This window comes from Centrocercus urophasianus, unplaced genomic scaffold (assembly GCF_019232065.1).
Source record: "Centrocercus urophasianus isolate 14NV4802_14NV808 unplaced genomic scaffold, USGS_Curo_1.0 seq_9, whole genome shotgun sequence".
NCBI classification, from domain to species: Eukaryota; Metazoa; Chordata; class Aves; order Galliformes; family Phasianidae; genus Centrocercus; species Centrocercus urophasianus.
The window spans coordinates 9,198,431-9,221,939 of record NW_024885532.1 but is presented as its reverse complement, the minus strand read 5'-3'; the positions used below and the strand labels follow the sequence as shown (position 1 = coordinate 9,221,939).

The following is a 23,509-nucleotide window of genomic DNA, read 5'->3' as shown; positions in this document are numbered from 1 at the left end:
TCCATTTTAAGTAAAATTTAGGTGAAAATTTAGCTTAATGACAAGCTCCCCATACCAGAGTTAAAATGAAATACATGTTTATAACATCCTATGTTCACATGGAGTATGAAGTAGAGGTGGGACAAAGGGATAGTTGGTGCGCAGTATCACCTGCACTTTCTTTTAAGAAAACTATCATCTCAATATGCTTTTGGTTTCTAAATTCCTCTGTATAATCTTTTGAGTTTTAAGATACTATGTACATCTGATTTGTTAAAACATTGATTTTTTTTTTTTTTTAAAGCAATTTCTTTTCCTGCTTTCCTCTTCCATACGCAACATATTAAATATACGTTCCATTCTTTAAATGACTTTTCATAGAATAACATGCATTCAGTTTGAGAAAGTGGTAACTGTCATACCTTTTTGCACTTGTAGCAAACATAATAAGCATATCTGTTCATGGCATAGCCAGCTGGGTCATTGTAAAATCTAACACCTGGTGTTGTAATGGCCTCACTCTTGTGCAGTCCTTCATACTCCAATCTCATTAATGCTTTTCTCCTTACATCTTCATAAAGTTCTTTGATTGGATCAAGCAAGTCTTTTAATACTGTATGATTGATTTTGTTCTGAAATTTTAAAAAAAGAATGATTAAAATTTATTGTATATTTATTGCAGAGGAGCTGTAATAATTTATAAATGGTCAAGCACAAATAGCATAATGGATGTCACAAGCACTCAGTGGATGCTTAAAAAAAAAGGCTGATGTGTTTCATTTGCTACTGTAGTGTTTTATATGGCCTTTTGTTATATGAAATCAGCAGCCCTTACAACAGACTGTGACAAACACAAAGGAATGGTAAAGAGTATGTGACATATGTGATTTTATTTTTTCTCTAATTTTGCTCCTTTTTATTACTCGGCAAATAGGAATAACGCCTTCTAGTCCTCTGTACTAAGTATTAAACAAAGCTATTGCCATTAATTACCAAACACAACGTGAAGAAAGAAACATAGCATGCAGAAATGCCTGACAGTGCACAAATTTAACATTTCTGAGGCTTTAAAATGCTTCACAGCAACTACTATATACATACTTTTGCTTATACCAATTATAAGCAGACAGCTTAATTAATTATACTGAAGTATATATTCTATATTCTTCATCTCTGTCCTGTTACTGAAAAGCAAAGAAGCTTTGAAAGAGGCAAGTAAAATGGAGAATCCAGATTCCTTGCTTGAGACAGTGTGAATTAAGATTACTTCTTCCCTTTTTCCCCTTAGTACCTAAACTGCAAATTTACAAGCAGATGGTGCTAATAACAAGATAGCATTTAGACAATGTCTGCATTATGTTTACTTTCTAAGAAGAATCTTAATTCAGGGAATAGTAGGGAAAGTAGAAAGATTTGTCAATGACACCCTTTCTGTAGTGACATGAGAAATTAAGGAAACAAAGGAAGTATACTTATTTTATATTGCAACAAGCAATGAATCATTGAAAATGAAAAGAAAAAAAGTAGAAAGAGTATTAGGCAACTTGTTGGATCTCTGCAGAAAACACACAGCTCATTTACCTTGCAAATAGGACAGGACATAAACCCAAAAGTTATCCTTGGCCCAAGCCATCTGTTTTCAAGTACTCGTTGACAGCATTGCAAATGGAACACATGGCTGCAGTCCAACTTTAGAAAAAGAACAACACATAAATGTTAACCACAAAAATACGTTTTCTTTGCTTTTAAGCAGCAACATATATAAAATAAAATTAATGTTTTAAATCCCAGAAGATCTCTGTTTTCTTCTTAAAAAAAAAAAAAAGAATGAATACTAAGCAGCTGTTAAAATCGTAACACTTTCTCTCCAAGATAGCCAATGGGCATATGAAATACATATGATATATATTTATTAATATCTCAGTTGTTTTCTTATTTATAAAATACCATGTATTTTAAATAAACACAGAAAAATAAGTTGATACAACATTCTTGTTTCAAACAGCAGCAATGCCAGAAAACAAATAAAGCATTTCAAGTCAGTTACATCCTGTACCATTACCATGTTTGTTCTGAAACTCTTGAGAATGTAATTTGAGGGACTTTATATTTTAACTTCTTCCACATATAGTATTACAACCATAAGATTCATCTTTTAAAAGGGGGAAAAAAAGATAAACCTGGATAGCCGGTGCTGCTGAAAGTGCTTCAGTAAAACAGATCATACACATGTCATCAGCATCTTGCTTAAGAGTTGTAGCATTCTTATCACAACCATGCAAACATGGTAAACAGTGCTCTTCATTCTTAACGCCGCCACATGGATGGCCACAGGGATGTGTCTTGCTGCAGGCAATTTTAGCATACTCCTGTGAAAGGTAAACATTTGATCTTTTTTCCCCGCCCAAGAACAGGTTGATATAGTGCTATTTTTTGAAAGACTACTAGTTCATGCAATTAACTGAGATGAAAGAATGATAATTCATCTTGTCCACTGCTAGACCAAATACTTGGGAAAAACTGAACATTTCGTGTAAATGAAATAGAACTGATGCATTCACATTCCTATAAAATATCATTCCTAAATAGCAATGACATAAAGAAACATTTTAACATTTCATTTTGATATACAGAAATATTTATTAGCTCTGTTTGTATTTGTAACATTCCTTTCATGTAATCACTGCTTGCCCTGAATTTACAGCCTTAGAACATCTGCAGATTTTGGTTCTTCAGGAAAGGAAAGGATGGAGAAGGTTTACTCAAAACACGAGTCTTTCTACAGTATCTTTCTTCTGTCTTATTTATCTCATAATGACTGATATTTATTAATACAGACCTGGCAATCTGTATCAGAACAAACACTTCCCACTGCTGATAATTCTGTTCCACTCCTACAACCACAGAAGCGACACGCTTCAGAACTGCTGGTGGTTGGTTTGCCTACATCCACAAAAGGAAACAGAAATGACTGCTATCATCATGAAATATAAGTGACCAATATTCAGACACAATCACAAACCAACCAGAAAAACAACAACTTTTATACATTTAAAATGTTCTATTTATACTTATAAGCAGAAATCAAGAACATCGCCCTAATACTTTTTGGGCAAATGCTCAGTTAAAAGGTAAAAAATAATCAGGAAAGAGTACATCTAATAAAAGTTGTGTTTTACCTGTCTGTTCTCTGAACTCCACCATAGCTTTCATAGTTTTAGAATCTGCTAATGCCATCAGCCAGAAAAGCTTTGTCCTACCACAACCTTCGTGCAGATCAACTTTGATAGCTTCTTCTTCTTCTTTGAATACCTGTTATATTAATCAAACAGATAACAAATACCATTTTTATGTTATTCTTGTCATTCTCTCTTTGGACTTTGATCAGATGTTTTAAAGATTTTGCCAGGTTTGTCTACTGCAAGCTATTTTTAATTTATACATCCCTTAAGTTGTACATAGTGGGAAGAGGTTTTGTGGTTTAAAAAATAAAAATATTGAAAACAAACACACCAGATAACATGACTGGGAAGCAATAGAGCAGCAATGCTAAGGAGAGAGCTGCACAACATTTTTCTAATTCAAATGGAGATGGAGATTATAGCTCACAACTAATAATCATCTCCAGTAGACCAGAGTATTAAAAGCAGAAGATAACATTAGAAATATCTTCACCATGTCAGTAATTTATCGAAGTAGCACTGATAATTATGGTCCTTATGTATAATATTATGGACTACATAATGAGTTATATATCAACACATCTCTTCCACATAAATATGCAGTGCATGTTTTTAGCTAAGAATCCAGAAATTTTTATTTTTATTTTTTTTTTCCCCAAAAATCAAAAATTCATAAGAGATCCATGTTAGACTTCACGGGTCTCTTTCTCTTTTCCTTAGTTTCAAAGGTAGTTCTGTTTTTATTCACTTCACCTGCAACGCAATAGAAGTTAGAATTCTCCTGGGTATAGATGTATCTTAATTTATGCTGGAATCACAAAACAAAAACTGTAAGTGCTTCACAAAGATTCTGCATAAGCAGGTCACAGTAACTCCTTTCTTGATAGGAGAGGAAAAACAGATAAGAAGTACGTATAACATAAACAGAAGTCGGACAAAGAAAAGGAAGCTAAGAGAAAACAGGCAATAGGGAACATGACAGAACTTAAAATTTAAATGGGGAGGCTTGACATGAAAGATGTAAAGGTAAAGGTGGTAAATAAAGATTAAAAGTTTAAACATGCTTTTAGAGGTGAACAGGAAAATCTGATAAGTAGCTGTTTTGGACGGATTAAAGGAGAGATGTGAGGACTTCTATGAGATAAGAACTTACTTTTATCAACTGTAATCTGAACAGGCTATATAGGAGAAATCAGAAAAATAAATGAGACTAGACTGTGTTGTGACAGGACAGAAGAACAGATGCATAAAATCATCTTCTTAAGATGACAAAAAAGGAAAATTTCAAATGGGATTGCAAAGATCCACGCTAAAAAATAGTATGTAACAGATGTACAAGGAACTTCCAGGCTGAACGCACTCTGCAAACACTGAGGCACCAAGGAAAACAGAGACCTGATATTTACATCACATGCTCTGGACTAGCTGATCCCTTGCACTGACTGCTTGCTAGCATTTGAAGTGCACTACGTATATCCCTGTATCTTTGTTTGTCTGTTTCAATTGGAAGGAATCCAGTTCAAGCTCCCAAAGGGCTTCTTTATTAAATCAAAGCATGGTAAGGAGGGATGATCATATCTGTTTCAAAAGCACATTCCTGATTCTAAGTAAAACGCTATCATAGACGGACTTCAGCAGGGAGATTAGTAAGGGTGTCCACTGAATTAGTTTTATTAACTAGATTTATTATTTTAACCTCTGTACAAATATCCTCCCCTTTTCCTACGACTACTTATAAATGACCACAAAGACTTAAAAGATAAATGCTGTATCAAGAAAGAGGAAATGTTCAATAGTCTCAAAAGCAACAGCATCTTCAGTGTAAATTGCAGTGAGAAAAAAATATTCTAAGAAGAGTAAACATTCAGGTTTACACATTAATAGGATGAAAGGCTAGCATGAAAGAACACTAATTAGCAAAGTAAAGGGCAATGTGCAAAAACTCAGCTAGGTAAGTCAAAGAGAAAAGACATATCGTCCCTAAGAGAAAAAAAATAAAATAAAAATCAGGAAGTTTTCAAGCTTATGGATAATGGGAACATGAGGACTAGGGAAATACTGAAAAATAAGAGATGACTGTCATAGGGAATCAGTGGGAAAATTTCCTGTCAAGTGATCTTCTGAACATCAAAAAAATCTAAACACTTAAAAATGAAGGGGTTCACAAACACTATAATGCAATAGTAATAGTAGAGGAGGTATAGTTTAAAAGGAATAAAGAACCAAGGTATACTTAAGAAAGGCTCTCCAGTTTCTAGAAGTTTCCTGAAACTGTTCCTAGACAATGTGAGAATGACAGAAAAAAGCTGATGTAGTGTAAGAATTAGAATGAGAGAATGTGACATTGTTTTCAAATCTTATAAGATAACGGACAATGGAATTTCACTAAAATGGAACAAAGAATTACATGAAAATGTATCTATTCCATCTTCAAAATAAAACAGCATTTTGAGTCTTGCTACTACCACTTGCTTATATATTAGTAGGAGAAATGAACATAATGTATGCAGTACATACAACACGATGCCATGAATACCTGTCTCTGATGAGTTTTTGTTCGTCGATGGAGATGAAGGAATCGGTCACAATCTGTACACAAATTCCCACAGGCATTACATAAAATGATGGCAGCAGTTTCACCATCATCATGGTTATCGCACATTGGCTGAAAAAATTAAGAAACATCATTAAATATTTTTCCCTTTATTAAATCCTTCATTTCCTTTAAGCATTTGTTTGTATCCTCCCTTAGCTCTAACCCTCAAATTAGTAATAGACGATAAAGAGCTTCTTCAGACTACTAATTCTATTTTTAGAATAATCAATATCTAAACAACTACTTCTACTCACAAAGAGCCCCAGTTTACTACATAAGTATTTCAGTATTCTTCATCTTACATGTTGTGTGACGTAGCACAAATGTATTCTACAGTACATTTGGGACATCATTTTCAACTAGGCAGAGTTACACAGGAAGAAATTGTTAACATGGGGCTATGGGCATGTTAACAGAACAGTTTGTAGATAAACAAAATATTTTTCCTTAATTACTATGATACGGCATATTTAGATTGTTCAAAGACTTAATCAAAGCTGCAGAAAGATTTAATTCAACACAGTTTTTGTTTTACAGTTCAAAATATCTCTAAAAACAATATTCAGTGACTTTGATTATGCAAATTTCTGAGTTTCCACTGTACTACAGAAATTGTGGTTTCCAAGATATTGCTCATGTAACATAGAATCCATTCCACAGCATTCCTGCGAGGGGGAACACATTTCACCTCAAAATTTGAATATCCTGATATAAAAATAGGATTGGGGAATTTCAGAATGAGTTCAGCAGCTCATATATCTGCTTGCCTGTGTCTGGGCTGCTCCTCTGACATTTCCACTTGTTTAAATAAGCTCCAATTTCTGAATTTTTCCTCTTATCTACCAACTAGACCTCTGTTCTGTTTTTCTAATCCTCTGCTGCTTGTTCCTGTGGAACAACACAGGAAACCTAAGGCAATGAAACACTTCTGCCAAAGCAAAGACAGATGAAATGAGTTAAATTTGATTTCATAAAGCCAGTCTTTTTTATTATGGAATCCGCATTTCTAGTTCAGCTATTTAATTATCTAACAAAAAATCTCTTCTGCAGATCTGTCTTAAAATGGTTCATTCTGTGGTTAAACCACAATGCAGTGGATGAGCAATTGGTTGACAGGTCAGACTGAAAGGATTATAGTTTGTGGAGTTATGTCAGGTTAGTGGACAATCACTATAAGGGTTCCGCAGGGCTCCATTTTAGGACCAGTTGTCTTCATGTTTTTATAAATGATTTGGGTACAGGGCTTGTAGGTATACTAAATATGTTTGCAGATGACACTAAATTATGGGGAGCTCTTGACTCCCTTGAAGGTTGAGAGACTTTGCCTTGGCAATCTTGACAAATTTTAGTGTTGGGCAATCACCAACCACATGAAGCTCAACAAGAGCAAGTGCTGGATTTCGCACCTGGAACAGGAACAGTTGGGATGTATGTACAGGCTGGGTAACGAGAGGCTGGAGAGCAGCCCTGCAGAAAAGGGCCTGGGAATTCTGGTTGATGGCAAGTTGAAGGTGAGCCAGCAGTGTGCCCTGGCAGCCCAAAGGGCAGGCTGTACCTGGGGAGCAGCAGGCCCAGCGCTACCACTGGGTGAGGGAAGAGGCTGTCCCACTCTGCTCTGCGGTCTCACATCCTGCACTGGGGGCAGGGCTGGGTGCCACAGTGCAAGAAGGACATAAAGCTATTAGAGTGCCCAAAGGGGGGTTATAACGACAGCAAAGAGTCTGGGGGGAAAATGTATGGGGAGTGGCTGAGATCCCTTGGTTTGCTCAGTCCAGAGCAGAGGAGCTGAGGGGTATCCTCATGGCCGCTGCAGCTCCTCACAGGGAGCGGAGGGGCAGCGCTGAGCTCTGTTCAGCTGTGGAGCTGTGTCAGGGGAGGGACAGCTGGGTATCAGGGAAATGTTCTTTGCTGGAGGGTTGTTGGGCACTGAACAGGTTCCCTAGGGCAGTGGTCTTGGCATCAAGCTGATGGAATTCAAGAAGTGTTTAGACAGTGCTCTCAGACACAGGGTTTGGACTTTGGGTGGTCCTGTGTGGACCCAGTGGTTGGACTCAGTGATCCTTGTGGGTTCCTTCAACTTGGGATACTGCATGATTCTTAAAAAGCAGCAAGGTTTTCTTCTTCTAAACCTGTTTCATTAGATTATGAAGCTGTGTTTTTAGATATGAAAACTAAAAAGTTTTGGGAAGCCAACTTTTAAAGATTAAAAATAGGTCTCTGCTCATGACTTTGCAAATTTTTCTGGTCTTCAAGTTTTCTATCAGTTGAACAATATTCTGCGCTAAATTACAAGGTCTACAGAAGAAAGCCTTTTCTTAATCATCTCAGAAACCTTTAGTGTCTGCTTCCTTCTCTCAGCAGAGTTTCAGTCCTTGCTGTTGCAGCTCTACACCTCCTGTATTCTCTTTTTACCTACACTGAACTGCTCTTGAGGATTATTTGCTCTTAAGCATATTCAGTTGCTAGCAGGAAGGCATGACCCCTGCCTCCCACAGGGATTCATCAAACCCAAACTCTTCATAGAAAGATTAGCTCCATTACTTTTCCCTTTCCAGATTCACATAAAAAAATATCATAAGATTTTTGCAACACTGAAAAATACAGACAATTTCAATTCATCCACCATATTTCATATTAAAGTTGTAAAACCTCCAGGTAAATGGTAGCTTTACTAAATTCATTTAGACTGTTTCTTTTTTTGGGTAATTGATCTCTTTCTTAGATCTAGAAGATGAAGCTAAATTAAAAAGGAATATAAAAGTATTGTCTTTACAATGTTATAAAAACCCAGAAAGCAAAAACATCTGATAGAAAGCATTATATTACTTGAATTGCTGTTCTCAAAAGCTCATCCTTTAGGTGTTAGACAGGTTTTTATTCACCCTGAATACCACCAGAATTGCTACCTTATTACTACTTCAAGTGGGAATTTTTGTTCTCTGAAGAGTATTTGTCTATAAAACTTAAACTGTCTATAAATAGTCTATAATAATTCAAATGTATACGTACTATTTCCATTGGGGTCAGAAGGAGGAATAAGGTTAGGACAAGTATCTTTTCCTATTACTTATTCTAAATTCTTTGACTACTGAGTAAACAAAAAAAATAAACACAGAAACACATAATTTTCTGTCTCACCATCTGTTTCTGCTGTCCGTCCTTTCCCATCCATCTTCCTGAGGACAGTCTATCAACATGATCCTGATCAAGTACACACAAGGATGCTAGGGCCAGCCATAACTATTGAAAGGCAAGATAGAATTAAATGTTATAGAAAAACTAAATTAAAAATCTCAAATACAACAAATTTAAACTTTGACAGACAAGAATAATACCATTACTTGCAAACTGTATCATCATTACCTGAAGTCTTGTCCATGCAATACAAAATTTTTGTTTACCAAAAGAAGCCAAGCACCCAATAAAACTTACTGAACTCTTGGGAACTAATTTGTTTCTTTCAATTTCCTCACTTTATGGTCAAAACTATGGTAGTTAGCGTGCAAGAGAGAAACAGTGAAGAAAGATCAACCAGAATATATTAGAAATATGACAACTTATATATCTTTCCCAAGCACTGGAGATATTGTGGGGAAAAAACTGAACATAATACACTAATAAAAAAATCTTAGGCCAGTGTGATTCACTTCCCTATTCTCTTCTCACTATCCTAGTCATTTGAGATAAAGTATAAGGGGGTTGTCTAAATGTCTTCAGGTTTTAGGAAGGGTTTTCTCTATTTCTCTCCGCTGTCTACAGTGAAATACTAGATATATTAGCTACATGAGGATAACTTGTCAGTAATCCTGCAATCCATGGCTTTTGACCAAGTTTTCATTTGGACAAAATGGCTTTCTTTGAATGAGTCTGCTAAGACTTCCTTCAAAATGTGCACCTTCATGGCAGAACTAAGTTTATTCACAAGGAGAGCTGGCCTGATGTTCAGTACTTATCTAAGACCTGACTCAACTAGCACTGCAGCCTTGAGATGTGGCAGAGTTACCTCAGAAGTGTATTTATTCAAAATTCGGATTTTAATGGAGTACTTTTTTTACCACAAAGAAAACAAGTCAATCTGCTGCAACACAGAGAAAGGAAGACTTCCATTAGGTCAAGCAGTGTTTGCTGTAGTTGGGATGCAACATAAGCTGCATACTGTGTAAATTGTTTCCTGAGAAAACCCATATAAGGGAATTCCCATAGAAAGGAATTTGTGCCAAAATATAGGGAAGCTCTCAGATGGGCTTTTAATCCTTGCTTGCAATGAACTAATGCGAAATTCAGAAGAGCTCTTACTCTGGTTGTTGCAATGCATCTCACTGGTGATCGGTATTCTTCTTCCATTTTGGTCAGAGCTATGATGGTTTCAGCAATAGCATTCTTTGTCACACGGGACCAAGCCTCTGACAGATGACCCTGACAAAGAGGAATGTAAGTGTTTTACATGTTAATAAAAACTGTAATAAACTGTTATAGACATTTACAACTAAAACTGAATTGCTACAAGCAATAGTAGGTTATGATCTCAGGTTAGAACATAAAAGATTAAGTCCCAGGTTTAGCATAGAATCCACTGTTTCCCTGATGTTTTCCCACTTACACATACCCTCCCTACAAAAAATACTGGCAACAACTGTTAAAAAAAAGTCCTGAACAAACTGGCTTCCCTTGCCAGTTATTTCCCAATGTATGTTGCAGGCTATGCACTGAATGAAGTGGGGCAACTGAGAAAAACATGCACATACATACAAGAGTCATCGCATTAATCCTTGCGTTCACTACAAATACTGAGCACTCGTATTTGCAGCTAACATTCCTTTCCTACCTGAATTTTTACACATTTCCAAAGATGTTGATGAAGTAAATAGAAACAAAAATACATAATGTGGAATCGCACTGGTACCTACAACAGACCCTTCCTTGAAGGGGAAAAATAAATAGTCATTCTATGTACAGACCAGCGCTCCTGAAGAATGAAAAGAGTTTTAATCAGGGTCATTTAGAGCATCACCTTGAACTAGGTGTAGAAAGGAAACAAACCTAACTTCCTACTAAACTACTTTTTCCCTTTCTCTAATAAATATACAAACCTTATTTTCTTCCCCAGTATTGTTTCTGGGAAATAGCTGAATCAGCTTTCATCAAATTCTTCAGCCACATAGAATCATAGAATCATAGAATCACCAAGGTTGGAAAAGACCTAAAAGATCACCCAGTCCAACCGTTCACCTATTCCCAATAGCTCCTACTAAACCATGTCCCTCAACACAACATCCAGTCTTTCCTTGAACACCCCTAGGGTCGGTGACTCCACCACCTCCCTGGGCAGTCCGTTCCAGTGCCTGACCACCCTTTCTGAAAAGTAATACTTCCTCATGTCCAGCCTGAATCTCCCCTGCCGTAGCTTGAAGCCATTCCCCCTGGTCCTATCACTAATGACACAAGAGAAGAGGCCGACCCCCAGCTCACTACAACCTCCCTTCAGGAAGTTATAGAGAGCAATGAGGTCTCCCCTGAGCCTCCTCTTCTCCAGGCTGAACATTCCCAGCTCCTTCAGCCTCTCCTCATATGGCCTGTGTTCCAGACCCCTCACCAGCTTTGTTGCCCTCCTTTGAACACATTCCAGGGCCTCAATATCTTTCTTGCAGTGAGGGGCCCAAAACTGGACACAGTACTCGAGGTGCGGCCTCACCAGTGCTGAATACAAGGGAACAATCACCTCTCTGCTCCTGCTTGCAACACTGTTTCTGATGCAAGCCAGGATGCCATTGGCCTTCTTGGCCACCTGGGCACACTGTCGGCTCATATTCAGCCGAGCATCAATCAATACCCCCAGGTCCATTTCCTCTATGCAGTCCTCCAGCCACACCGCTCCAAGCCTGTAGTGTCGCCTGGGGTTGTTGTGGCCGAAGTGCAGGACCCGGCATTTGGCCTTGTTGAAACTCATCCCATTGGCTTCAGCCCAGCTCTCCAGCCTGTCCAGATCCCTCTGTAGGGCCTCGCTACCCCCAGGCAGATCCACACTTCCAGCCAATTTGGTGTCATCTGCAAACTTACTGAGGGTGCACTCGATGCCCTCATCGAGGTCATCAATAAAGATATTGAAGAGGACAGGCCCCAGCACCGACCCCTGGGGAACACCACTCACGACCGGTCGCCAGCTGGATTTGACTCCATTTACCACCACTCTCTGTGCCCGGCCCTCCAACCAGCTCCTTACCCAGCCAAGAGTGTATCCATCCAAGCCTCTGGCTGCCAGCTTCTGCAGGAGAATGCTGTGGGAGACAGTGTCAAAGGCTTTGCTGAAGTCTAGGTAGACCACATCAACAGCCTTTCCCTCATCCACCAGATGGGTCACTAGATCATAGAAGGAGATCAGGTTGGTCAAGCAGGACCTGCCCTTCATGAACCCATGCTGGCTAGGCCTGATCCCCCGGTCACCCTGCACATGCCGCATGATCTCCCTCAAGACGATCTGCTCCATAACCTTCCCTGGCACCGAGGTCAGGCTAACAGGCCTGTAGTTCCCCGGATCCTCCTTACGACCTTTCTTATAAATGGGAGTCACATTGGCAAGCCTCCAGTCATCTGGGACCTCACCGGTCAACAAGGAGCGTTGATAGATGATGGAAAGCGGCAAATAAATTTGCTTGAAACGTACTGTATGGGAACTGCTGAGTCATGGCCTGAACCAGTGATTGATCACTTGAGGCAAGAACTGAGTCAACCACGGGAGCAGAGGTAAAGGCAATTCACCTGTGTGACCAGAAGGGGTGGAGCCTGGCTCCACTTCTCCTACACCCCATTTTAAGGGCTAGAGATCCTTCTTTTTGGAATTTTCTACTGCAAGCATAAGATATGGGCGAGCTTTTCCTTTTTGATTGTCCTTTCCACCACATTAATTTTTCTAACCATAACACTGTAAAATACCATCTTAACTATAACACTCTTCTAACTGTACAATTGTTAATTGTACATTTGGTGAGCCAGGCAAGTCAAAAATACTTTAAAAAAATATATATACCTTTACTTTGGAATATCTATAAATGGGTCAGGGGGAGAACATTACCCTCTCTCCCCCTCCAGACAAAACCATCCCTGGACAGGTAAAAGACATAGCCATAGGACAATTCATGGCATGACAGGGGATGTTAGTCCTCCCAAGGCCTCCAGACAGAACTGGAAGCCCTATGTAGAGTTGACAATTTTTGATCCCAGAAGAATATTCAGAGGGTTACTTCAGAGGGTTATGGTGTCGATTGACACAGATGCAGAAACATCAATAATTTTTGAGGATCCAACTAAATTTAATGGAGATAGAGTGATGATTGGTGGTTTTAGGCGACAGCCATTCCAGTCACCCAAACATGTTTGTAATTAAGGGTTGGACTTCTTCCACCCCAGGAGTATGAAGTGTCTACTGCCCTAGTCCCAGAGTACATCTTGGGCATAGACATTTTTTGGGATCTGGCTCTCCAGACAACTGTGGGAAAGTTCAGATTTGGACAGAGCTGCATTAGCGTCTGGGCAGTACAGGCAACGCTGAAAGGCCATGTGAAGCATGAGCCTATTTGCCTGCCAGAACCGTGCCAGATTAATACTGTAAAGACAGTATAGACTGCCAGGTGGACAAGGTGAAATATAGAGAACAGTGCAGGAATTAGAAGTTGGCATTATAAGACCTGCACATAGCCCATATAATTCCCCTATATAGCCAGTGCAAAAGTCGGATGGATCATGGAGAATGACAGTGGATTATAGAGAACTGAAGGTCATGCTGCCTCCTTATGCGGCTGTACCCAATACTGCCTTCCAAATAGACACACAGAGTAGGGAAACAAAAACCTACCATTGTGTCCTACATTTGGCAAATGTGTTCTTCAGTATTTCAATTGCTGAAGAATCACAAGACCAGTTTGTGTTTACATGGGGAGGCAGACAGTGAACCTTTCAGGTCCCGCCACAGGGGTACATGCATTCACCAACGTACTGCCATAACCTAGTGGCGTGTGACCGGCTAATTGGGAAAAACCTGATCATGTTAACTTATATCATTATATTGATGATCTGTTGACATCCGACTCACTGGAGGCGGTAGGAGAGGCAGCAAATTCATTAACTACCTATCTGCAAGAAAGAGGATGGGCTATAAGTCCTCAGAAGGTGCAAGGTCTGGCCTATCTGTAAAATTCCTGGGGGTAGTTTGGTCAGGAAAGACCAAACTACTGCCTAGTGCTGTAATAAGTAAGGTTTAGGCATTCCCAGTCCCTACAACACCAAAGCAGCTGCAGGAGTTTTTAAGCACACTGGGATACGGGTGTCCCTTTATATCTCACTTAGTGAAGCTGCTGAGACTGTTATACAGACTCACGAAAAAGGGGCGACTATGGGACTGGGGGAGAACAGAACAGGCCGCTTTCCAGCAGGCAAAACTGGCAGCTAAACAAGCCCAGGCATTGGGTATATTCGATCCTACACTCACAGCCAAGTTGGATGTTCATGTCACTCAGGATGGCTTTGGCTGGGGCCTGTGGCAATACCAGAGTTCTGTTTGGACCCCCCACTGAATTCTGGTCTCAGGTCTGGCACGGAGCAAAAGAAAAATACAGTATGATTGAAAAACAGTTACTGGCTGCCAACTCCACATTACAGGTGGTAGAGCTGATAACCCAAACAGCTGAAATCATAGTTAAGATCACCCTGCCAATTCAGAGGTGGGTAAAAGATCTGACCCACATACTTAAGACAGGGATAGCACAGGTGCAAATGGTGGCATGACGGGTTGCCTATCTCAGCCAGAGGAGTAGTCTATCTTCACCACCACTCAAAGAAGAACTCCAGAAGATCCTAGGCCCAGTGATGTATCACAGTGATGCACCAAAAGAAACACTGGTTGCTCCGCCAGAGAAAAGTCCCGTTCAAGAGGGCAAAATATCCTATTCCTGAAGATGCCTGATACACAGATGGGTCTAGCAAGGGTAACCTGAGCAAATGGAGAGTGGTACCATACCATCCTTGCAACAAAACAGTCTGGTTTGATGAGAGGTATGGTCAGAGCAGCCAATGGGCAGAACTGCAAGCTATGTGGATGGTTATAAACAAGGAACCTGGTGATGGTATCCTGAACATCTGCACAGACAGTTGGGCTGTGTACCGGGGGCTCACCGTTTGGATTGCACAGTGGGCCACCCAGGAATGGACTATCCATGCCCAATCAATCTGCGGCAAAGACGTGTTTAGACATATGGAATGCAGTTAAACGCAGGACTGTATGTGTCTACCATGTTTCTGGTCACCAGCCCCTCCAATCACTAGGAAATGATGAAGCGGAAACACTGGCCCAAATTCGATGGATTGAGAATTCACCATCTGAGAACATTGCCAGTTGGTTACATGAGAAGCTATGGCACACGGGACAAAAGACAATGTGGGCAGCTGCTAAAGCATGGGGACTGCCCATACAGCTACCTGACATCACCCAGGAATGCAAAGACTATGACGCTTGCTCCAAAATGAGACCGAGATCGTTGCCTGAAGCAACAGCCCATCTTGCTAGGGGACACAATCCTCTCCAGTGATGGCAGGTCGATTACATTGGGCCCCTTCCTCTGTCTGAGGGGTGCGATACGCCCTGACCTGTGCTGACACTGCAAGTGGGCTACTGCAGGCCTATCCGGTACTGAGAGTGAACCAGGCACACACCATCATGGCACCCACAAAACTGATGTCTGCCTACGGGACACCTCAAATCATTGAGAGAGACCAAGGGATTCACTTTACTGGCGTAATGATACAATGCTGGACAGAAGAAAACAGCATGGAATGGCGATTCTACCTGCCATATTATCCAATGGGGGCAGCCTCATTGAAAGGTATGACGGTATTCTTAAGGCTACCCTGAAGACAGACTCCATCCCTGCAGGGATTGACAAAAAGACTCTATGAAACCTTGCGGGACCTGAATAAAAGACTTAGAAACGGCAGACCCAGTGCCCTGAAAATGCTACAGACAACATGGGCCTCCCTGCTTAGAATCCAAATTACCAGCACTGATGATCTGATAAGACTCCAAATTGGTAATGAAAATAATCTTCTGCTCCCTGCCCTGAAAATTTAGAACCAGGTACCCATAGAATAAAATGCCCTTGGAAGGTGCAGGTAGGACCCAAGTGGTGTGGCCTACTTGCACTTTGGGGGAAGATTATTGGAGGTGGAAGGCTTGGTAGTACCTCTAGTAATTGATACATGGCCTACTGTTATTGTGGTCAACACTCTGGTCTTCATTGCAAAAGGGTCCCTATGGCAGTTCAAGACACCCCCTTTGGTGCCTGATATAGTTGTGCAGCTGCAGGTACCTGGCCAAACGGTATGGTACAGGCAGCTGGGGCATGCCCCAGTACAAGCTGAACTGTTGACCCAGGATAGGAATACGGCCTGTCTCTTGCCCTAGAGGGCAGACCTTCCTCTCATGATACACCAGAAACATCTGAAACTCCTTAAACTCTCTTAGAGTCTATGAGTCTCTAGGATCACCGGAAGGAACGAAATACCATCAAAGCATTCCAGTGTTGCTATCAGATCATGTGTGACACCTGGTGATGGTCTACATGGGACTGACGGAGCACAGAATGGACCTGCACCACATGACTGCATGCCTCCAGTAACACCACCAAGCACTGGCCCATGAAAGAGCGTTTCATTTTTTGATTTTCTCTAACTATAAATTATTAAAATACCATTGTAACCAAGCCACTCTTCTAACTGCACATTTGTTAACTGTACACATATACTCATGGAAAATTTCAACTCAGATGGCTAAAGTACTAATCAGCTATAAATGTACAAAAGCTGATCTAAAAGTAATGCCTCCTATTTTATTATGTTGACCCACAATATCAGAGGTGAAGGGCAGTGACAGGGCAGTAGAGGTTGAACCTCCCAGCCAATATTCCATTACATGTTGTTGCTGCACAGGAGCAGGACAGTCTGACATGGAAGTGTGTATGGAGCAAAGGTGTGTCACTGAATTCTTCCATCTGGAAAAAATGTCACCCACTGATATTCACTGACTGCTCACACAGGAATGGAAGGAACATCTGTATGCAATTTATTGAATCAATACAAGGCTGAAGGTGGCAGTGTACTGGATTGCATCATTACTGGTGATCTGCTGTCACCACTACGAGCTGAAGACAAAAGAACAGTCCATGGAGTGGCGATGTGAATTCCCCATCAAATAAAAAGTTCTCAAGATACAGCCCTCAGTGAGTAAAGTGATGTGCGCTATCTTTTGGGATAGGAAATGTGGTTCTTCTGGATTTTCTGGAACCCAGACAAACCATCAACTCTGATCAGTACATTGTGACACTCTCTAAGCCGAAGGCTTAGACTTCCAGAGTGAGGCCAGGAAAGAAAACAATCTTTCTCTTACAACATGATAAGATTGGTCATACTAGATTGAAGACCATGGCCTGCACTGTCCCACCACACCCACTATGAAGTTCAGATTTGACACTTTCTGACTTCTGTCTGTTCAGGAGGATGAAAGATGGACTGCATGGGCAACATTTTCCTGCCATCAACACCATTTTAACATCTGTGAAGCACTGAGTCACTTCTGTTGGTACAGATGTTTTTTTTTTACAAGCATAGCATGCAGGCTCACTCAGGTCCATCACTAATGAAAATGTACAGCTAATAGTAAAGACTGTTGAAAAACAGTCTTTTGTAGCTGAAAGTTTGCTCTGTCAAGTAGTGCTGTTGATCTCTTTGTATCTGTTGTAGTTTCCATGGAAATGAATAGTAGGCATTACTTTTGGAGTGACCTATATAGATGGCCAAAAGAAGCTTAATGTGCATTTTTAACTAGACTTCATGTATGAATCATACACATTCACTGTTAAGTGAAAAAAAACACTATCGCCATACTATAGACACCTTTTATTTTTCAATTAGAGCTCTGAGTGCTCATGACTCTTAAAAAAAAAAAGTCAAATTTCTAAGTTAATAATGTAGAAAGAGACAGAAAATTAGTGATTATTACTTAAGTTCCTTGTGACTCATCTGAAAGTTCATTTGAATATTGAGCTTCTATTTAGCTGAACCAGAACATGAGTTCTATTGCTTCTAGACCTGGACTCTGCCCAAAAGAGTATATGATTTTCTTCTTGAGACCAGTTCATTTTGAACAGCTCATCCCAATATTAACTTTAAGAGAAATTAATGGGAAAAATGTATTATACATTATCAGAAATATTTGATTTCACATCACATTTAAATCATAGAAACTTACTGCTGCCATGTCCTTAATCAGTTTAATAATGATCTCTGAAATCTGTGTAGGTGTTGAACCCTTCATCCACCAATGGCTTTCACCTCGCCGAATATAGCTACAAAGGACACATTGTAATGCATGAAATAAATTCAATTAGTTATTAGATGTCAAAATACACCAAAATAAATACTGCACACATTTGGTGCAGGGTTGGTTTTTATTTTTTCAATAAAATTTATTAGTAACTTGACTTATATTGTCAGTGTTATTCATTTTTTTCCCATCTATTAAACAAAGATCATAAAGGGCACCATAACTGACTTCAAAATATATATTTCTTTTATAACTTTTGCTGGAGAACATATATGTATTTTTAAACAAACCTGGAATTGAAGATCATTGGAAGTGTGACTGTAGTAACTCCTTTGCCTGCGGTAGTGCCAGCTGTCCCAGTAATAGTAGTTCCTTTGGCTTTTAGCTGTACAGTGAGAGCTTTGGCAATGCATCCCAAAAACATATCTAAAATACCCAGTTTATTCCAATCTCCTTTTTCTGTTGAGTGAATAATATCACTTATATCCGCTGGTGGAAGAGACTTCACTCCTATGATACTAGCCAGGCGACTAGGGGTTACCTCAGGCAAAACACGCCTTAGTAGCGATGTTACCTGTAAAAAGAATCAAAATATCACAATTCTTAACACAAGAGATGGAGCTTTCAAACAATAATTACAAATTGTTCTGTAAGACAGAATGTATGTACTCTGTGTATTCAAATCACAATTGTAAGAAATTCTAAAAGGTTTCTATCTTGCTTTGAAATAACTGTTAATAATACTGAGACAAGGCTTAAGAGTCCAGAACAAATACCACTCAAAAAAAGAAACAAAACATGAAAACACCCGAAAACAAACGAACACACAAAAAACACCTTCATCTTCATATAATAATGAAAACATGCTTTGTACTGAACTTTCTAATGAAATTTCTGAAATACAGATGTTTGTAATACTTTAAATTGCTGGCGTATTACATACTCATTCTGTATACAATCTTTAGATGTCAGAAACTGTAGTAAAACACTTAGAGACACTTGAGACTTTTGAAAACAGAGAATACTTTTCTTGAGGTATTAAGAATTAAGGATTCTTAATTTGGTACTTCCACAGTACCCTCCCTCACTCTTTTTTAATTTTCCTTGTGATACTCAAACTTGGTGCTTTTGGATAGGAAATCTGTGCTAACTGATCTGGATCTAAATTGAGTTGTTTTATTTAGATTTTTTTTTCTTATGTGAAATAGCCTGAATATGACTAGCAAAATAATTTTAAAGTGAAAATCCAAAATTCTATTTCAAAAAACCACCAGTTCGAGTACATATTATCAAGTTCATTATTATACCATTGTAAAGACTCTTTTCTATGAATACCAGGATGGATAAGGAATACTTAGCACTCACCTGTCTCTGCACCCTCGGAGAAGCGGTATGTAATAATGAGAAGAGATCCTGGAGCAGAGTCAGCTGCTGAGCCAGATACTGCCGGCCTACATTGGAACCACTCAATGCCAGAACCATTGACAGCAGCTCAAAGCAATACGCATCAGAAGAAGCATCTTCATCATTAGGTTGTGAGTTGGCATTCTCTTTGCTAGAGATGGCATGCTCCCATTCCTCACGCACACGGGTTGCTTCCATTCTTATGGCCTGGACTATATGAGCACATACCTAGCAAGTGGAATCCAAATACACAGTTAACTCCTAAAAACTTTTAGAGTGTTATTACTTGTGTTTTAAGTATGCATAGCTATGACAAAAATGGAAAACCAGTGAAATTTGTCCTACACTTAAATTATTTCTCAACATTACGGAATTGAAATTAAGAATAAATTTAGATTTCAATTTAGAACATTTAGATAAAGTTCTTTGGAATGAATATTTATATTTAATATTGAATTTGCTCATTTTCACCCTGGAAAATTACAAAGATCTTTTTAGTATTTTGTTTAGTTTACTCTCTGGGAAAAGATTTTAGAAAGCATATTTTCATTTTACCAATAACACGTTAAATCAAAATGAAACTCAGTGTCTGATAACACAGAACAATGGAAGGTGTAATGTCAAATAAGAGGTTCTGTATTTCCTGAAAATTAATATATTTATTATAACATACCATTCTAATGTAATATACATATAAGATACATATTTATTATAACATTATAATACTGAAAGTATTTCAGAGTGAACAAACCTGCTTTTGCAAATTTGTCAGTTTGCTCCGGCTGAATATGATCCCTACCATGTGCTCTTTCAGGTCTGCATCTGATGTTGCCTTCATAAAAAGAGTACTTAGTATTAAATCAAGAGTGCCAAGAACAAATCCTAACTTCTGTAGCCATTAATATGAAGTACCAACAAACTTTGCTCTAAAAATTTGCAGCTTTTTGTTGCACAGAAGCAAGATTTATAAGCAAAAAATATTTAATACTGGTTAGTTTTTTTTTTTTTCTTTATGAGTAAGAGGAAATTTGAACACAAAATCAGATAATAAGCGAAACAAGTGAAGCGCATTTATTTGAGATTCAGTTTCCTCATCTACCTTAATACAATCTCTGATTATGTTTTTGTAGAGCACTGCATGAAATATACTTTTCACTTTCTATAAAGTTAATATATTTTGCAAGAAAAGAATCAGGGAACACACACTTATTAAACTGCTCCTTGCAAGAATATATACCAGTATACCAGCTAAAAGGATACCAGTGGGGTTTTTAAAATACTTTTTATCCAAACATCAACAGAGCACTTTCTGTCTTCAAGAAGAAGATATTAAGCAATAAAGATTGTCAGGCTGACCATTACCGCAGGTGTTAAGTACTTCTGTATATTTAAACATGATTTGAGTCACCAGGATATGGTGTTTCCATTAAACACATATGCCCCAATAAATATTTACTATTACTACTGAAAAAAAAAAAAAAAAAAAAATTACGCAACTGTAATATTTTGCTTTTGTATTGATCTGAAAACTACAGTGCATAAGACAAATAGCGAAAATCATCCTGGATAATTTTTTCACCATTGCAATATTGATAGAACACAAATAAATACATTGTGTACTTTTTCTTCTCCTTCTGGGGAAGACAGGAGGGCTTTTTCTTCTTGTTCTGGAGTTGGCTCAGCATCACCAGAGATGAGTTTTCCAAAAACCTGGAAGAAAGGAAGTGATAACTACCTTATCTCCATGATAAAGTTGCGCAGAGGTGACATTTTACATTAAAACAAGCAGCACTGAAAGCACAGAAATTATAGTAAATTTCACTGCACAACACATGAAAAGTCCTACCTGAGATGTAATAAGTCGGAATACTCGCAGTGTCTCAGATTCACAGTTTCTTTGCTGAGCTACACTTGCAGAAATCTGGCCTGCTATTTTAATGCTTTCGCCATCTTTCCATCCAAGAATTTTCACCTGTCGAACTCTGAGTGTGTTCTCAGGACCCTTCAATTCAATTTTGATGATGTGATTATCACCCCCAGGAAGTTCACTCGTTACCCAGCCAATATGTCTTGAATCCAAGTCTACCTATTAAACAGGAAAATAAAGATGGGAACTGACACAGAAACATCAAACAAAAAGACTCAATTTTAAAGCAAATCCACTGTGTAACACTGGAATCAATGCACCATCTGCAATACATTTTTTATTCGGAGCAGTAATATTGCTCTGTTTAATTATATAAATATTCAAAAATGTGAATTCAGAATAATCAACTCATAAATACAATGACATACAGACACTATTTTCGTCTTTAGAGACTATTAAAAAACAGGAACTGTTAGTCACTCTATCTTCTAAGCAAAAATTCACACATTCAAAGCATTCACTTTGAATTGATGTTTGCTTATTTACTACTTTTTGTTAAAAAATAAAAATTACCATAATTTACCTCAAAATATAATGCATGTATATCACAGAATCACAGAATGGCCAGGGTAGGAAGGGACCTCAAGGATCATGAATCTCCAACCCCCTGCCACATGCAAGGCCACCAATGTCCCCATTTAATACTGACCAGGCTTCCCATGGCCCCATCCAATCTGGCCTTGAACACCTCCAGGGACGGGGCATCCACAACCTCTCTGGGCAGCCTGTTCCAGCCCCTCACCACTCTCTCTGTAAAGAATTCCCCCCTGACATCCAACCTAAATCTTCCCTCCCTCAACTTAAAACCATTTCCCCTTGTCATGCCGTTCTCTACCATTTCATAAAGTTGATTCCCCTCCTGTGTGTAGGTTCCATTTAAGTATTGAAATGTTGCAATGAGGTCACCCCGCAGCCTTCTCTTCTCCAGGCTGAACAAGCCCAGCTCCCTCAGCCAGTCTTCATAGGGGAGGTGCTCCAGTCCCCTGATCATCTCTGTGGCTCTCCTCTGGACCCTCTTCAACAGCTCCCCGTCTTTTTCATACTGGGGGTTGCACACTTGGACACAGTACTCCAGATGGGGCCTCACAAGAGCAGAGTAGAGAGGGACAATCACCTCCCTGTCCCTGATGGCCACCCCTCTTCTGATGGAGCCCAGGATACCATTTGCCTTCCAAGCCACAAGGGCACACTTCTGTCTCATGTTAAGTTTTTCATCTATCAAGACCCCCAGGTCCTTCTCTGCAGGGCTGCTCTCAAGGACTGCTCTGTATGAATGCTTGGGATTCCTCCGCCCAAATGCAAAACTTTGCACTTTGCTGTGTTGAACCTCATCAGGTTCACCCAGGCCCACCTTTCTAGCCTGTTGAGGTCCCTCTGAATGGCATCCCTTCCTTCCACCGTGTCAACTGCACCACTCAGCTTGGTGTCATCAGCAAACTTGCTGAGGGTGCACTCGATTCCATCATCGATGTCACTGATAAAGATGTTAAAGAGCAGCAGTCCCAAGACAGACCCCTGGGGAATGCCGCACATTACCAGCCTCCACCTGGACACAGAGCCATTGATGACCACCCTCTGCCTGTGGCCTTTCAACCAGTTTCTTATCCATCGAGTGGTCCACAAATCAAATCCACATGCCTCCAGTTTGGAGATAAGAACGTGGTGGGGGACTGTATGGGAACTGCTGAGTCACAGCCTGAACCTCTGATTGATCACCTGAGGCAAGCCATGAGTCAGCCAAAGGAGTACAGGTGAAGGCAATTCACCTAGACCTATTTAAGAGCTGGCTACCAGTGGGGAAGGATCTCTTCTGGAGGTTGCCTCTATTGGTGTTTTGTGGTGAGCCCAGCTGAAGGGTAAGCCTCCCATTTTGTTCTCTTTTGTTATCATTGTCCACTTTGCCTAACTCTCTTGATTATATTGTAACATCTTGATATCCATTGATTATACAATTGTAACATCTTGATATCCATTGATTATACAGGGACCATGTCAAAGGCCTTGCTCAAGTCCAGCTAAATGACATCGGTTGCCTTGACCTTGCCCACCAATGC

General features: G+C 39.5%; 1 protein-coding gene across 7 annotated transcripts in view; it reads right to left on the bottom strand.

Annotated features, from left to right (window-relative positions):
* Positions 1–23,509, bottom strand: part of MYCBP2 (MYC binding protein 2) — a 212,535-nt gene that overhangs the window by 5,323 nt on the left and 183,703 nt on the right. For 5 of the 7 annotated variants that reach the window (XM_042839182.1, XM_042839184.1, XM_042839185.1 and 2 more), the window contains 14 exons: positions 21,375–21,614; positions 21,140–21,238; positions 20,280–20,360; positions 19,490–19,756; positions 18,415–18,698; positions 18,050–18,146; positions 10,054–10,173; positions 8,896–8,997; positions 5,698–5,826; positions 3,159–3,291; positions 2,819–2,922; positions 2,160–2,348; positions 1,561–1,668; positions 402–611 (listed from right to left, as the gene is read on the bottom strand). In XM_042839182.1, coding sequence (XP_042695116.1) covers positions 402–611; positions 1,561–1,668; positions 2,160–2,348; positions 2,819–2,922; positions 3,159–3,291; positions 5,698–5,826; positions 8,896–8,997; positions 10,054–10,173; positions 18,050–18,146; positions 18,415–18,698; positions 19,490–19,756; positions 20,280–20,360; positions 21,140–21,238; positions 21,375–21,614 — 2,163 coding nt within the window. The remainder of the gene's footprint in view (positions 1–401; positions 612–1,560; positions 1,669–2,159; positions 2,349–2,818; positions 2,923–3,158; positions 3,292–5,697; positions 5,827–8,895; positions 8,998–10,053; positions 10,174–18,049; positions 18,147–18,414; positions 18,699–19,489; positions 19,757–20,279; positions 20,361–21,139; positions 21,239–21,374; positions 21,615–23,509) is intronic. The other 2 variants (XM_042839183.1, XM_042839188.1) reach the window with 1 other exon arrangement.